This window comes from Ovis canadensis, chromosome X, assembly GCF_042477335.2.
Source record: "Ovis canadensis isolate MfBH-ARS-UI-01 breed Bighorn chromosome X, ARS-UI_OviCan_v2, whole genome shotgun sequence".
NCBI lineage: Eukaryota > Metazoa > Chordata > Mammalia > Artiodactyla > Bovidae > Ovis > Ovis canadensis.
The window spans coordinates 131,067,922-131,083,388 of NC_091727.1; the positions used below are offsets into that span (position 1 = coordinate 131,067,922).

Consider the following 15,467-nt stretch of genomic DNA (forward strand, 5'->3'; position numbering starts at 1 on the left):
CTTTAGTTGTTTACTCACAGCATGCAGGATCTTTCAGTTGGGGCATTTGGGATCATTGTTGCAGCTTGTGGGATCATTTTGTTGTGACATGCAGGATCCATTATTTGTGGTATGCAGGGTATTTGCTGCAGTATGAAGACTGTTTGTTTCACTGTGTGGGATCTTCAGTTGTTTACATAATGGAATGGGGCATCTTTTAGTTATGGTATGCAGGATCTTTGTTGTGGCATGTGGGATCTTTGTTGAAGTATTTAGGATCTTAATTGTGGCATGGGGGATCTTTAAATTGGGTCATGCGAGTTCTTTTTAATTGAGGCATGCAGGATATTTTAGTTGTAGCATATAAGATCTTTTTTGTTGAGACTTTTGTATTAAGTTGAACAGAGCTGAAACACAGCAAACAAACCCTACCATGTATACTTACCAGTGGCATTACCCAAGCTCTACATTTTGCCTCCCGAGATTGCAATTTCCTGACTTACAAAGACCTGCAACTGGGTACTCCCAGGTTCCCAACCTCTAGACTTTTCGCTCTGATCCTGCAATTTCTCATACTTCTCTGGCCTCCTAGGCCGGACGCCTCTATTCTTTCTATACTCCCTTGAGAAGGACCAACACCTGAAGTATACTTCCTGGTGTGACTGAAGGAGCACTATCCACAGAAATGGGTGTGCAGGCCAGAGGGCACTATGCTGCTCAAGATTGACTCTTCTGCTCCATCTTGCACTCTGTGGTGAGGACTCCTGAGCACACATTCACTACACCCTGGCTTCTCACTCTATTGAGTTTGCTAAAAACTGAGTCTTGTCTACCTCACATTCCCCAACCCAAGAACAAAAACTAAACAAGAACAAAAACAAAAATGTCAGGCTTTTTTCTCTACATGTTGGGGCCAAAACGCTGGAGCATTAGAGTGGCCTTATCTTCAGGGGCCAATTGCCCTGAAGATCTGATACACTGACCTTTGCCTTCTTTTCCCTTCTATGATGGCAGCCAAGAACCCTCACTTCACCTTTGCCTCCCTTAGCTAAGGGAGGGGGGCAGTCTGAGAGCCCAGTTTCTGTCCTGATGAGGCGCCAGAGCCCTATCATAAAGTGCATTGACTGACCCCCTTCTACCCCTTCCAGAGGAGAGGCACTCTGGTTTACTGGAAGCCCAAAGGTCTGGAAGTGACCCCCAGTCAACTATCTTTTGATTTCTCAAAGGTGTCCAGATCTTTCATAATTCAACCTGGGCCGTCAAATGACTCCTTTCACCACACAAAGAAAATTCTTGAGCATAAGCTGTTTTAAGCATAAAGCAGGTTTTGCATTCTTACAGAAGGTAGGTGCAAGGTGAGATGCCCCAGGCCTCCAACCCCTTGACCCCTCTCCAGCTTCCAGGGAGCTCAAGCTGAAGCTGAGCCAGCAATGACTGCAAGGACCAGAATGAGCAGAGGGCTGGGTGGTGCCCAACCCATGATAGGAGGCAGGATCTGGCATCTTTTTGAATGAATCTTGGCATCTGCAGAATTTGCTAACCTCGCTATGGCATCACGGTGGGCATAGCCAGTTGTGCACCAGGCTTCCTCCTCCCTATTTGGCAGCCGGATGTGCATTAGACCCATTGCTCTTAGAAGCCAAGGGATTGGTTCACAGCATGCTTCGCGGAGTCACTCTCACGCTCAGTGCCCCTGATCAATTCCCACCTTCCCGGCTTCCCTTTCCAAGATGTTCTCACCTGAGAGGCGAGTCTTTGTGGAAGAACAAGCTCCCCGTCCCACCTCGCGGTTAGCTTGCTTACCCCCTGCTCTCTGCTCTGTATTCCACCAGGTTTCCAGCGGTGACACCTCCCCCATTACAGACACACAAGGTATATCCAGTGACAAAGAAGCAAAAAGGATCCAAGAGAAAGAAATCAGAAAATTTGAATACAGAGGGAGGAAAGAATTTAAGTTGTTACAAAGGCCTACAGTTTAATCCAATTGGAAATCTAGAATTTGGTAAAAGAATTTATACTCTGGTAAGACCTTTGTCCTTGACTGACAGCTGTCTTTTTACTGTGTCCTCACATGGTATTTACTTTGTTTAGTGTGGGGAGAGAGTGAGAGCTCTGTGGGATCTCTTCCTCTTCTTATAAGGATGCCCTCCAGTTGGATTACAGCTGCATACTTATGACTTCACTTAATCTTAGTTATACCTTAAAGGCAATATCTCCAAATACAGTCACATTGGGGCTTAGGGTTTCAACATACCCATTTTGAGAGAATAGGATTCACTGGCTCAGGGTCTCTGAGTACCTCTATTTTGAGGATGGCCCAGTATGTGGCTGACAGTTGCTATTCTATAATCATATGTAGTACAGGGCCAAGAAGGGTAGTTTCTTGCATCAGTGGCCTGTGGGCAACTTTTAAATGTCATGGGTGGTCAGAGATGCCACTGGGGCATAACAGAGGTTACTAATTCCTCAACAATGAAGGAATCTCTGGAGATAGTAATGGAATTGTCCATTGATTTAGACTTGGACAGACTCTAGAATCTTTTTTCAGAAGGTTTTATCATTTTGTTAATACAAATGGTTTTACAAATTCTGAGTTTCTAATTAAATTGTATCTTTAGATAGAAACAGCTATGAAACAAGTTAATAAATTGATTGATTGATGAAATTGTGACCAGAGGCTCACAGGAACCTAACCCTTTATTTCCTTTGGGGGCAGTGTTTTAGTAGTCACTAATTCATTACTTGTATTGACCTTATAGAATATAGTGTGAACAGACACAAGCACATTGGAGGGCTTTGCCATCGTCTGAAAGTACACTAGGATCACAGTGATGCTCAGGGACTGTTCCCATTCACATGCCCTTTGAGAGGAATTATCCCTGCTGAAGGTCTCATGTATCTTGGGTGAGCATGTCAGAAAGCTTTGGAAAGGCCAACTCTCTGCAGGGCTCAGACTGGGTACTTGCCTGTCCTCATCTAAGACATCTCCAGTCTAAATACATGTGATTAACAAGAGAAATGCTTGCTTCCAGTATGAAGGTCTTTGAGATGACACTCTTGAGGCCTAAGAATCTGAAATGATTTTGTTGCTCGATGGCCAGATGGCTCTCTCAGTGTCAAGCCATTTGCTAGCCCTAAAAAGGCTTGTATACCAGATCAAGGTTGATGTAGATGTAATAACAAAATGACAGTCCCAGCTTAGGTGGGAAAATGTGACTTTGTGCTGGAGAATGTAGACTGGTTAGCTCAGCTCAGGAGGGCACCGAAGGTGGAAGATTGCATTTTCCAGGGCAATCAGCTGCCCGTTTGGATCACTACCAACATGGAGAGCTGTGTCCATGCTGATTCCAAGATGGGGCTCTTTAGGGGATTGAACTAATCTTTTTTCCTGTGGGCTGCCTGCTGCCTGCCTCCCCTCCTCTCCACTTGCCAGAATGCCTGCCCCTTCTACCCCACTCCCTCATCCTGCTTGATGGCATGGACCCAGTGTTTGTACCCCATCGTCTGGATAAAAGCTGGGGAAGAAGAGGATGTTCTTCTGGCTCACTCACAGTAGGGAGAGAAGGGAGCTGGGGAAAGAATGTGTACAGCCTCGGAAAGGTGACAGCCAGGGTCTTCTGTTTATTGTCTGGGAAATAACGTGACATTTACTGATGACCAGTGACTTGCCTGTTTCAGCAAAAACTATGAGAATGGTTCTGAAGGTTTCAGACAGGGTGCTGGCATCACATCGTGTACATCTGATGCTTCTGCACACTGGAGGGTTTTTTTAATTGAAGTCTAGACGATAGAGTGTTGTGTTAGTTTTAGGTGCACAGCATAGTGACTCATTTTACATATTTAGACATTCTATCTTTTCTTTTCCATTATGGTTTACCACAGGTTAGTGAATATAGTTCCCTGTGCTATACAGTAGGACCTTGTTTATCCATTCTGTGTATAATAGTTTGCATCTGCTAGTCCCAAACACCCAATCCATTCCTCTCCTACAACCTGCCCCCATCCCAGCCTCAGTAACCAGAAGTTTGTTCTCTGTGCCTGTAATCTGTTTTTGTTTCATAGGTATGTTCATTTGTAGCCAGGTGAAGGTATTTAAATGAATCTTTGTATGTTTACTATTTAAATATTTGTTTATTTGGCTATGTTGGGCTTAGTTGTGGCATGTGGGATCTTCATTGCCACATGCAGGAACTTTAGTTAGAGCACAAGGGGTTTTTCCGTGTGGTAGGTGGGATCTTTTAGTTACAGCATGCAGGTCTTTAGTTGTTTAGTTGCAGCACGCAAGATCTTTTTAGTTGCAGCATGTGGAATATTTCGTTGTGGCATGTGGGATCTTTATTTGGGGCATGTGGGACCTTTAATTGAGGCATGCGAACTCTTAGTTGTGATTCCAAATCGAGTTGCTTGACCAGGGATCAAACCTAGGCACCCTATATAGGGATTACATACTCCTCTAACCAGTGGACCACCAGGGAAGTCATGCCACTTGACACTTTTGTGTTAACTTGAATAGAGCTGAAACACAGAAAACCTGCCCCACCATGTAAACTTACCAGTGGTACTCCCTCAGGCTCTACACTTTTTCCTCTTGACATCCCAACTTCCTGACTTGTAGAGATGAGCAATGGGGTACTCCCAGGCTTAACCACCAGGTTTTTTGTTCTGATCCTGGAATTTCTCCCACTTCTCTGGCTTCACATGCCAGAGGCCTTCTGCTCTCTCTACACTCCCTTGAGAAGGAGCTACACCTGAAGCACACACCCTGGTGTGACTGCAGGAGCACTACCCACAGAAATGGGTATGCAGGCCAAGAGGGCTATGCTGCTCAAGGTAAAATTTTCTGCTCCATCAGTCAGGCTTTATGGGGAAGGCTCTTGTACCCTGGCTTCTTACTCTATTGAGTTTGTTAAAAACTGAGCACATGATCTCTGTTTTGTCTACCTCACCTACCCAGACCCAGTTGCTTGCCTGTTGGTTAAACCTCCAGAAAACATTCCACCTCTGTATTCATCTCTGCATTGATCATAAGCCACCCCCAGGGCAGCCCTTCGGCATCTTCCTCCTGAATTACTGCAACAACATTCCAACTTCTTTACTCCCTGATATTAGTGTTGTTCCCTCTAGTCTGTTCAACACACTGCAGTCAGCATGATCTTTATAAATCAAGCCTGTTTATGTCAAGAACTTGTAATCACATTAGCTGTCAAATAAAATCCAAACTAGCCTAGCATTGAGATTTCTAGATCAGACATGAGAAATGGTGAAGAAACATAAACACAAGCCACCATGATGCTAATGAGTCAGTTTATTTCTGTATTCACTCTGAGCCTTCCCCTTGGAAAGGGCAGGTAGCCTGGACCACACAGCTCTATGTGACAGGAAACCCACCCTGATTCCACAGAATAGGAGTAGTATTCTCTTGCCCAGGGCCCACCCGGAACCATAAATCAATGACAAAGAAAGGGTACATTGAATAGAGGTTGTATAGAAGGTTGAACAAAGGATTCCCAGATGGCGCTAGTGATGAAGAACCCTCCTGCCAATGCAGGAGGTATAAGAGAGGCAGGTTCAATCCTGGATTGGGAGGATTCCCTGGAGGAGGGCATGGCAACCCACTCCATTTTTTTTGCTTGGAGAATCGCATGAACAGATCAGCCTGGTGCGCTACAGTCCATGGAGTTGCAGACTCAGACATGACTGAAGCAACTTAGCGCACACACACACACACACACACACACACACAGAAGGTTGAAGTACATATGAAATCTATACGGTTAATGAATGCTAATACTGAATTTCCAGGAACTCTACCCTAAAGAGCACACAACTGTGAGCATTTGGCACCTATGTTTAAACCAGTAAGGGTAACGTGTTTGCCCTGGGAGCTTCCTTGAAAACCAAGGTCACTGCCATGGGCCCTGAGTTTTGGAGGTGAATCAGGTGACTGTTGCTTTCCTTTTGTTCCATTGTTCCCTCCAGAATGTGAGGGGATAAGGTGTGGGGCACATGTCCCAGGGTGAGTGTGTACCTAGGGGCTGGGATGCTGACATGGAGAAGGCAGAGAGCAAGATCTTGTACCTTACCTGATATAGACAGTGCTTCTAGGTGGGGGCCCCTAGGGAGGAGACTGAGGGACAGAGGACTGGGTATAGGAGAATTCAGGTGTTGGAGCACAGACAACTCCCCTTGCATGATAACTTTTGGGTCAGTTGGGCCAAGCACTGGTGGGTGTCAGGAGATTTGCTCCCTCATGGGAGTCTTAGATGTCATGGGAGTTGCTACCTCATAACTTGCTACCTCATGTTCTCCTGTATTTCAGCAAAGGCTAACAGCAGCAATTTAAAAACAGTAAGCATGTTTTCCCATTGTTTTAAGCAAGGTAGCATGTCAGCAGGCATCTAGGGTCAGAGGGAGGGAGCATGGACCAAGGTCAAAGCCTGAGGATTGTCAGATGTAGATAATACACATGATCTCTGAGGCACTTCACCAGTGTCTTTCAGATTCTGATCTGTTTACACCTGATACCTTAGTTGGGAGAGAGTGGGATACATTATCCTTTTTTGTCATTCAAATCAGGGGCATATGAGAAAAAGGTGGTCCCTGGATTGATTTGGCCAAGCCTTGGGTGAAGGCTTGGCCACCCTGCTTATACTGTCACTCTGATTATTTAACTTATTTGTAGAGTACATCATGAGAAACACTGGGCTAGATGAAGCACAAGCTGGAATCAAGATCGCTAGGAGAAATATCAATAACCTCAGATATGCAGATGACACCACCCTTATGGCAGAGAGCAAAGAACTAAAGAGCCTCTTGATGAAAGTGAAAGAGGAGAGTGAAAAAGTTGGCTTAAAGCTCAACATTCAGAAAACTAAGATCATGGCATCTGGCTGGCCCATCACTTCATGGCAAATAGATGGGGAAATAGTGGAAACAGTGAGAGATTTTATTTTTCTGGGCTCCAAAATCACTGCAGATGGTGATTGCAGCCATGAAATTAAAAGTCACTTACTCCTTGGAAGGAAAGTTATGACCAACCTAGACAGCATATTAAAAAGCAGAGGCATTACTTTGCCAACAAAGGTCCATCTAGTCAAGGCTATGGTTTTTCCAGTGGTCATGTATGGGTGTGAGAGTTGGACTATAAAAAAAGCTGAGCGCTGAAGAATTGATGAACTGTGGTGTTGGAGAAGACTCTTGAGAGTCCCTTGGACTGCAAGGAGACCTAACCAGTCCATCGTAAAGGAAATCAGTCCTGAATATTCATTGGAAGGACTGATGCTGAAGCTGAAACTCTGATACCTTGGCTACCAGATGCGAAGAACTGACTCATTGGAAAAGACCCTGATGCTGGCAAAGATTGAGGGCAGGAGGAGAAGGGGACAACAGAGGATGAGATGGTTGGATGGCATCACTGACTCAATGGACATGAGTTTGAGTAAACTCCAGGAGTTGGTGATAGACAGGGAGGCCTGGTGTGCTGAAGTCCATGGGGTCACACAGAGTCGGACACGACTGAGCAACTGAACTGAACTGAACTGGATAAAGAAGGGAATGCAAGAACAACTTTAGACTTTGTTTAGACAGAACAGAGCACAGCAGACACTAAGTCTCAGGCTGGTGTTTGTGTGTGTGTGTGTGTTTGTGTTGGGGAGGCCAGTAGGTGGGACAGTTACATATGAATGCAGTGTGTGGCAGGTTTGGGGAAAGCAGAGAACAAACGTGAACACTCTGGTACAGGTATCCTAGGACGTAGGTTCTCTGCCTGGCCTACAACTGCAGCAGCATCTGGAGAGGAAGGCTGCTCAGCCCCAAAAAGCAGGAGAAGAGGATGGCCAGCATCTGCCAGGGGCCTGTAAGTACTGCAGGGACAAGGTTAAAGTGGCTGGGGTGTCACTCTGGGATAAAAGAGGACCTGAGAAGATATTTGCAACTTGAATGTGAAAGAGAGTGAGACTAGGATTCAAGGAGTGAGCATTCCTGGGTTACATTGTGAATTGCATTTAGTGGAAGAAAGAGAGAGGCAGCAGGAGAATGAGAGCTGACACTGGACACAGATGAGTAGTCAGCAGAGAGAGGATGAGGGATGAGGATAAAGAACAGTGAGAATGGGAAAGAAAGCGCTGCCAAGATAAGTGGTAGTTTCATGTCAACAGTCCTTGAAACCCATTCAAACCAGTGCATACTCCACAGGCAAGCTGAGCCCAAGCCCATCCCCTGGTCTGTGAGGTAATCAGTGGCAAGAAGGATCCAGGCAGTGGCACTTACCCCGTGAGAGTCACCTCTCCTCCCACCTCTCCCTCTCTTCAGGCAGGACTTTGGGGAATTTGGTTCAACGGCCTCAGGGTTTGGGGACTCCTAGATCTCCCTGTGTGTGCTCACACCAGACTGAATCAAGTCTTTGTGTCAGAGGTGAAGTAGTGTCTAAGACTAACCCATTCTTCCTCTTCCCCAACAAGTTCGCAAGCAGACGCCTTAACGACTTTGTCCCATTCAGGTTCAGTTAGCACCTTTAATGTTCTTTGAGAAGCAAGGGGCAGTGAGAAGAGGAGGAGGAGGTGCCAGGGTGAAGCTTGCACAGCTTCTTCCCACTGGGCCAGAGACCTGGAAGCCAGAGTGTTGTGAACAGCAGCTGCTTGAGGGCTTATACTCTGCATGTAAGTTAAATAAGCAGGCTGACAACATAAGCAGGGTCAAATCAATCCAGGGACTACCTTTTTCTCATATGTCTCAGATCTGCATGACAAAAAAAGGATAATGTATCTCATCCTCTCCCAACTAAGTTATCATGTGTAAAACAGATCAGAATCTGAAAGATACTGGTGAAGTGCCTCAGAGATAATGTGTATTATTTACATCTGACAGGCCCCAGACTTTGACCTTGATCCATGCTCCCTCCCTCTGACCCCATATGCCTACTGACATGCTCAAGAACTGACTCATTTGAAAGGACCCTGATGCTGCAAAAGATTGAAGGCGGGAGGAGAAGGGGACGACAGAGGACGAGATGGTTGGATGGCATCACTGACTCAATGGACGTAAGTTTGAGTAAACTCCAGAAGTTGGTGATGGATTGGGAGGCCTGGTGTGCTGCAGTCCATGGGGTCACAAATAGTCGGACATGACTGAGCAACTGAACTGAACTGAACACATTTACTCAATAAAATGCATGCTTACACATGCATTCCCTCAAACCTGCTCACATTCACACACACACACACACACACACACACACACACACACACACTCCTATATGTTCCTGATCACATATTCATACATTTCCCCAGGTACAACATACTCACAAAGAACATCGTATTCATATACTTACAGATGAATATGCTCACAGTTAACATTAAGTTCACATATTTACACACACACAGATGCTCTAATATACTCACATGCACACACTTGCACATTAGCTCACAGCAATATACTCTGCTTTCACATGCTCACACACATGTTCATTCACATACGCACAAATATGCTAACATTCATGTCCATGGTCACAAATTCACTCATCCATAGGAAAAGTCCCATTCACTTTACGCATGCAAACTCATATGTGAATAGGCACCATGGTCACTCTCACATGTGCTTATATACATGTACAAGGTCACATTCACTTGCACAGACATGCTCATACACTTATTCGCTCACAGTAACTACTAACACATTCACGTGAATGTGTTGGCAAATTCAATCATTGTCATGCTTACGTTCTACATTCATACTCACATATACATTAACATGTTCAGAAATAGGAATGTGTTCACATGCACAAAGCAGCTCACACATTTACTCATATACACTCTCACAAATTCATTCACTCAAATATACTAATGTCACTGACCCTTGTGTGATGCAGGGGTTAGGGGTATGGACCCTCCATGTGCACTAAATATATATAACATATGGTTTACTCTTTGAATATCAGGTTCCTATGAATCCAGGATTTTACCTCACAACTAATACATATTGTGTAGTACTTGGTATTGAACAAATCTGCATTTATGTGGATCTGCACTGTTCAAACCTTTGTTGTTTTAGGGTCAGATGTGCTTTTAAAATATCGTATGGAAATTCCCTGGCAGTCCAGTAGTTAGTACTCCACACATTCACCACTGTGGCCCCTGGGTTCAATCCCTGGTCCAGAAACTAAGTGCCATGAGGCACATGGTATTGGCGGAAAAAAAAAAAAGTGAGACAAATAAGCATGCTTACATTTTCACTTACACACACAAGCATGCTAATATCCCTGTGCATTATCACCTGTTCACTTATATACATGGACTTGCACAAACATTTACTTAATCACACAGGCATATTCCTATGAACACATTCATACTTGGAAAAGACACACCAATTTATTTTCCAGCAGAGACACTGTTATATGACAGGGCCAAAGATGGTCTCTCTTTATGTCTTCACAACAAGCTGGAATCCATTAGCCAAAAAGCCAGCCAGCACCAAACTCAATTTTCACACATTCAGTTGCTTTAAATATTGGCTTGCCCAAACAGTTTGTTTGGACTTTTCCCTAACATCTTATGGTAAAAGCCAAAAGAGCATTTTGGCCAACCCAAAATATTCCAGATAAGCAGATTTTAATCCATTTAGAAGGCTTCCCTGATGGCTCAGTGGTAAACAATGCCTGCCAGTACAGGAGATACAAAAGATGCCGGTTCGATCCCTGGGTCAGGAAGATCACCTGATTGGGACAAATACACAGAAAAATTAGCCTTTTGGGTGGATGATTGTCAGTTAAGTGTTGGCTTCCTAGTCACAGGGATATACTCAGATCGGATGTAAAATACAGCAAAGATGATGAGGATGAAGATGATGAAACCCAAGGGTTTCTTGTCAAGACTGTTTTGGGGATCCTAGATCAGTCTGTGTGAAGGCTTGCTCTAGGATCTTGTGCTAGGTCTGGAGGAAATGAAGGGAGAGTTGGAAAATGAACAGAACTAGGAGGCCTGAGTCTCATTTGCTGACCACCTGGCCTCTTGGCCTGAATTCCCAGACCTCACCATGGGAAGAGGGAGAACTTGAATGGTACCTGTATTAATCTCAGTGGTTGCCAGAATGGCACATGAGATGGAGGAAGAACAGGTACTATCTATTAGGAACAAAGTGGATACACTGACCATACAGTGTCATTTCCTAAACTATGGGTCAGAAGCAGCTTCCATGTTTACTGTGACATATGCAGCAGAGTGAGCTCAGTGTGTAATGGGAAAATTTCCTGAAAACTAAATGTCTATCAATAAAAGACTAAGGTTCATGGAGTTCAGAAAAGTAATGCACACCTATTCAAAACAACTAGGTAAATTAATATGTATTGAGAATGACATGTGCAGGGAATTAATGAGTAAAGTAAAGAAGCAAAAACAGTTATCTGCAATATCCACTTATTAGCTCCTCTACTCCTGCCAGCTCCTTTCTGTCCCCATGCACACCTAGCACTTACTTCTGAGGCTACTCAAGTTTCATCCCAGACGTGATGAAGAAAGCCTGCTCCATTTCCTGTTGCTCCTGGGAGAGGGTGTGCATGGAACTGGAGGTGAGTGTAGGTACTGGGATGGAGAATGCAGATGCTGAGCCTCACTGGGACTGGCTTCGCTCACAAACAGCTTGTCATTCACTATACAAAGACTGAGGTGGGGGGAATGCATATTTGGACAACTGATGGATGGACAACCCACACCCCCAATCCTGACTGCTCCCACTGCCAGTCAGCAACCAGATTCCTTCCATCCCCCTCCTGTGTCTGTCCCCAGGCTCCTTGACTGTTCCTCTGCCCCTTGCATAGAGCCCACCTTCGAAGAGATTGTCTACCAGCTTCACTCAGTGGATAGGCTGATCCCCAACCCAGGGACAACTTTACAATTACCCTGAACAATAGCCCAGTAATACTACAGTAGAAGAGTGTACAGTCTGACCCCCATTTTCAGAAGACAACACTGAGTCACAGACAGGTCATATGACTTGACCAAGGTCACACAGTGAGTGTTGAGTCAAGGAGAGAGCCTATATGGCAATTCCAGAGCCCATACTCTTCCTAACCACTAGGCTAGACTGCTCCTTGGCTTCCCTGCTGACTTTCCACAATACTGAGTAAACCTAAGGTCTGCATCCACATGCCCAGGACCCTGAGCCCAGGCTGGATGGGGATTTCTGCCCACAACACAGCTCTCACCTGGAAGAGCTGGCAGGGGTAGCAATGAAGGTCCGGGTGAAGGCACGCACACAGCCAGGAGACATTCCTTCCACTTCAACAACAAACAGTAAGAGTACCCCTTACAGCCCCCACATAATTTACAGGCTTCTATGCTATTCCCCAGTCAGGGTCTGACTTGATACTTAGGCTGAGGGGACAGTTGTTCACTTGGGGAGCCAGGGTGTTGGGAATAGGGAGGGCAACTGTAGGAGCCGCCTGCTCCCAATGACATGTCCCTATGACAACAGCCTCACAAGTTCATGTGATGCATTTTTCACACCTGCCCAAGAGGTGGACATTATGACTCCATTTTGCAAATGAGGAAACTATAATGGCCCAAGTTCTCAATGGAAGGATCTGGGATGGAAGCCACCAAACTGGACATCTTATATCACCAATGCCCAGGCTAGAAAGGGCAGGCACAGACGCAGTTCAAACCTGAACTGTGGGAAGACTTGAGGGCTGGAGGGGAGGGGAGGAGAGGAAAGGGGAGTGGAGAGGAGTGGACTGGAGGGAAACTGGAAGGGTTCTGGTGGAGGGGATCCATGTTGGGGGGAAGGATCTACACATACCTTCTTTGAACACCCCGTTGACAGAGAAGCAGAGCATCTTTTCCTGAGAGAGACGAACCTAGTTACTCAGCCACCCCTGAACATCTTCCCTACGATGTGGCTTCCTGCTCCGCCCCCCCCCGCCCCACCAGCAAGGGAGGAGCAGGTGCTCACCGTCTGGAAACACATGTCCACCACAAAGGAGCTGAAGTCATGCTGAGTTTTGGGCAACGCACAGAGGGCATGCATAATGTCATGTTTTGTGTGTTTCAGCAGCTTGACACGCAGATCTGTGGGGGAGGGGAAGAAAGCAAAGGTCGTGTCTGCCATGCCATGGACCCTATGATTGGCCCCCTTACCACCCTTTTCGGCCCAATCTTCCCACCACACACTCACTGGGGTCCTTGAGCGTCTTCATATTCCTGTTGTCCAAGAAGTACACACACATGCTGCTTCTAGGAGACACAGAGGAACAGTGGGTGGTGGTCTGGCCAGCACAGGTGTCAGCAGGAGCTGGCCTGCATCTGCTGGGGAACCACATGGCCTGGGGAAGGATTCTGGGCTGTGATACTCACAGGGCTGGGTCCTCGGGTTGGAATGGAATGGTCAGGGAGAAGCAGGCCTCCTCATGATAAGCACCCAGAAGTCCCTGGCGGTTCCCATAGTCATGGATCAAGTAATACCTGAGGGGGAGCAGTGAAGACAATCTATCTGTGTAGTCTGGAGCTTTGGTGGCCTCCCCTGTCCTTGGGCTCCCCTTGCTCAGATTCTCAGGAGTACTTACTGCTGCAGGAATTGCAGGATTAGACTCTTCAACTCTTCAGATCCAAAGAAGCTTCCCTAGAATCAAAGCAGTCCTCAGGACCAGGGCTGACACCTCCTCACATACCACCTAGAACCCTGCTGGATGCTCTGTGCTCACCTTGCACATTGGTAAGCACTTGGGGGCTTCCATAGCACACTTAGAACCTGAGGGTGTCTCCTGGCCATCCTAGGGGAGGGAAGAGGAAGTCAGCAGTGCAGTCTAGGATGTGGTGCTGGATGATCAGGGAACAGGATGGGGAGGGGCTCAGAGGTCAGGGAAGAAAGTGTCCCCGGAAACGCCGGAGGCAGGACTGCATGTCCTGTCATCACCATGGGTCCCCGAAGCCTGTGGAGAACATGGCTGAAGATCCAGAGCCTTTTCAGGTTCCCACAGAGAATGGGACAGCCCCCACCCCCAGGACATTTAAGGGTCAGGCTAAAAAACGGAAACGGAACAGGTCCTAACCGGTTTCCAAGTAGTTTGAGGGCACTGTCAGTGCTAGTTAGAGGAGTCTGATCAAGGAATGCACTTACCAAGCTTAGTAACCTGGGGAACAACTCCAGGAGGGTGCTGCCAAAATCAAGACAAAAGAAAAATGTCAGTGAAACTCTGGACGTGACCCTCCTGGTGGGAGCAAGTCACTTACAGTAATCACAGCACCCTCACACCCCAGTATCCTAGCGTTCAAGGGCCCTGGTCACCAGTCTATGGACAGACCAGGAGGGAGACTGTCCCCTCCAACCCTTCCTCAAACCCCCTCCTCCATCTCCTTTCCCCTGGGGAGCTCCCAGCCAGACTGTTCTGACTCCCTTCTGCAGTGCCACAGGGACCAGCACTTCAAACCCAGTCTGCAGGCCTTACTCCCCTCTATCCCTTCCTTCCTTCAGGCCCCAGTGAAGGCTGTAGAGAAAAGAAGATATGGGAGGATGGGAGCCCAGGGCTTTGCTACCTCACTTGGAGTCCAGCATGCTGTCAAGTCAGGACACACCTCAGGGATGACCAGGTGCTATGGCAGGGAGGTGACTGAGCTGGGGCTCAGGAGGTAGGGAGGGGAAGAAAGAGAGAAAGGGAGTGGAGGGAGGAGGGGAGAGATGAGCGAGACACAGGGTGAAGAGACAAGGCAGAGGAAGACCTCATGTTGGCTGACTTATCACGGAAGGTGGTGCACACGGCATTTCTGTCTGCACTCATCCCTTCTGGTTCCAGCTGATGACCCTTGTCCATCTCCCCTGCAATGTTTACCTAGAATTACAAGGAACACCCACATGGACCAGATGGCTCTGCACCCACACCCTTCCTTTCCCTACAAATCCACCTGCCTTTGTCTGTCACCACCCATAAGGCCTCCCACATTCCTTTCAAAGGAGGATCTGGGTGCCCCACCTCACCTCAGTGTTGGACAGATTCAACTTCTTGATGGCAGAAGCAATCTCCATAATGGTGGACAGGCCACGCACCAAGTAGGGTTTCTTGTTGCTCAAGTACAAAGATGAAAGCTATGATGAGGCAACAGAGTGAAGACTCCAAAGGGAATACCTGAGACACATCTGCCTCTTCTACCCGATGTCTCCTTCCCTCACCATTGGTCCCAACATTGGGCCTAGGTCCTCACCATGGGCCTGATCCCTGGATGGACATGTGGGAAAGCAGCCACACTATTTCTACGGTTCCATGATATTCCAATATCACATGGTGTCAAGTCTCCAGGAAACCAGGAGGGAAACACAGGCAAGAGGGTCCCAGCTGGAGCACCTCCAGCACCAAGCCCTCCCCATGATACCATCTCCGAGTGCTCTACCCAGACAGACCCTCTACCCTCACCTGCCCTGCAGTTACTACTGTAGCCACACCACGGCCAAAGCGGAGTCTCCGGATGTCAAGAGCTTGCTGGCAGGCATCATACGGTTTATTCATG

General features: G+C 46.8%; 1 protein-coding gene across 1 annotated transcript in view; it reads right to left on the bottom strand.

Moving 5' to 3' along the window:
* LOC138930861 (nuclear RNA export factor 3-like) overlaps positions 1-15,467 on the bottom strand; it is a 33,435-nt gene that overhangs the window by 5,746 nt on the left and 12,222 nt on the right. The window contains 13 exon segments of the mRNA XM_070291252.1: positions 8,415-8,583; positions 11,554-11,631; positions 12,176-12,248; positions 12,769-12,811; positions 12,922-13,037; positions 13,144-13,202; positions 13,323-13,430; positions 13,532-13,587; positions 13,670-13,738; positions 14,086-14,122; positions 14,685-14,794; positions 14,941-15,048; positions 15,165-15,264. Of these exon segments, the coding sequence (XP_070147353.1) occupies positions 8,415-8,583; positions 11,554-11,631; positions 12,176-12,248; positions 12,769-12,811; positions 12,922-13,037; positions 13,144-13,202; positions 13,323-13,430; positions 13,532-13,587; positions 13,670-13,738; positions 14,086-14,122; positions 14,685-14,794; positions 14,941-15,048; positions 15,165-15,264 (1,126 nt within the window).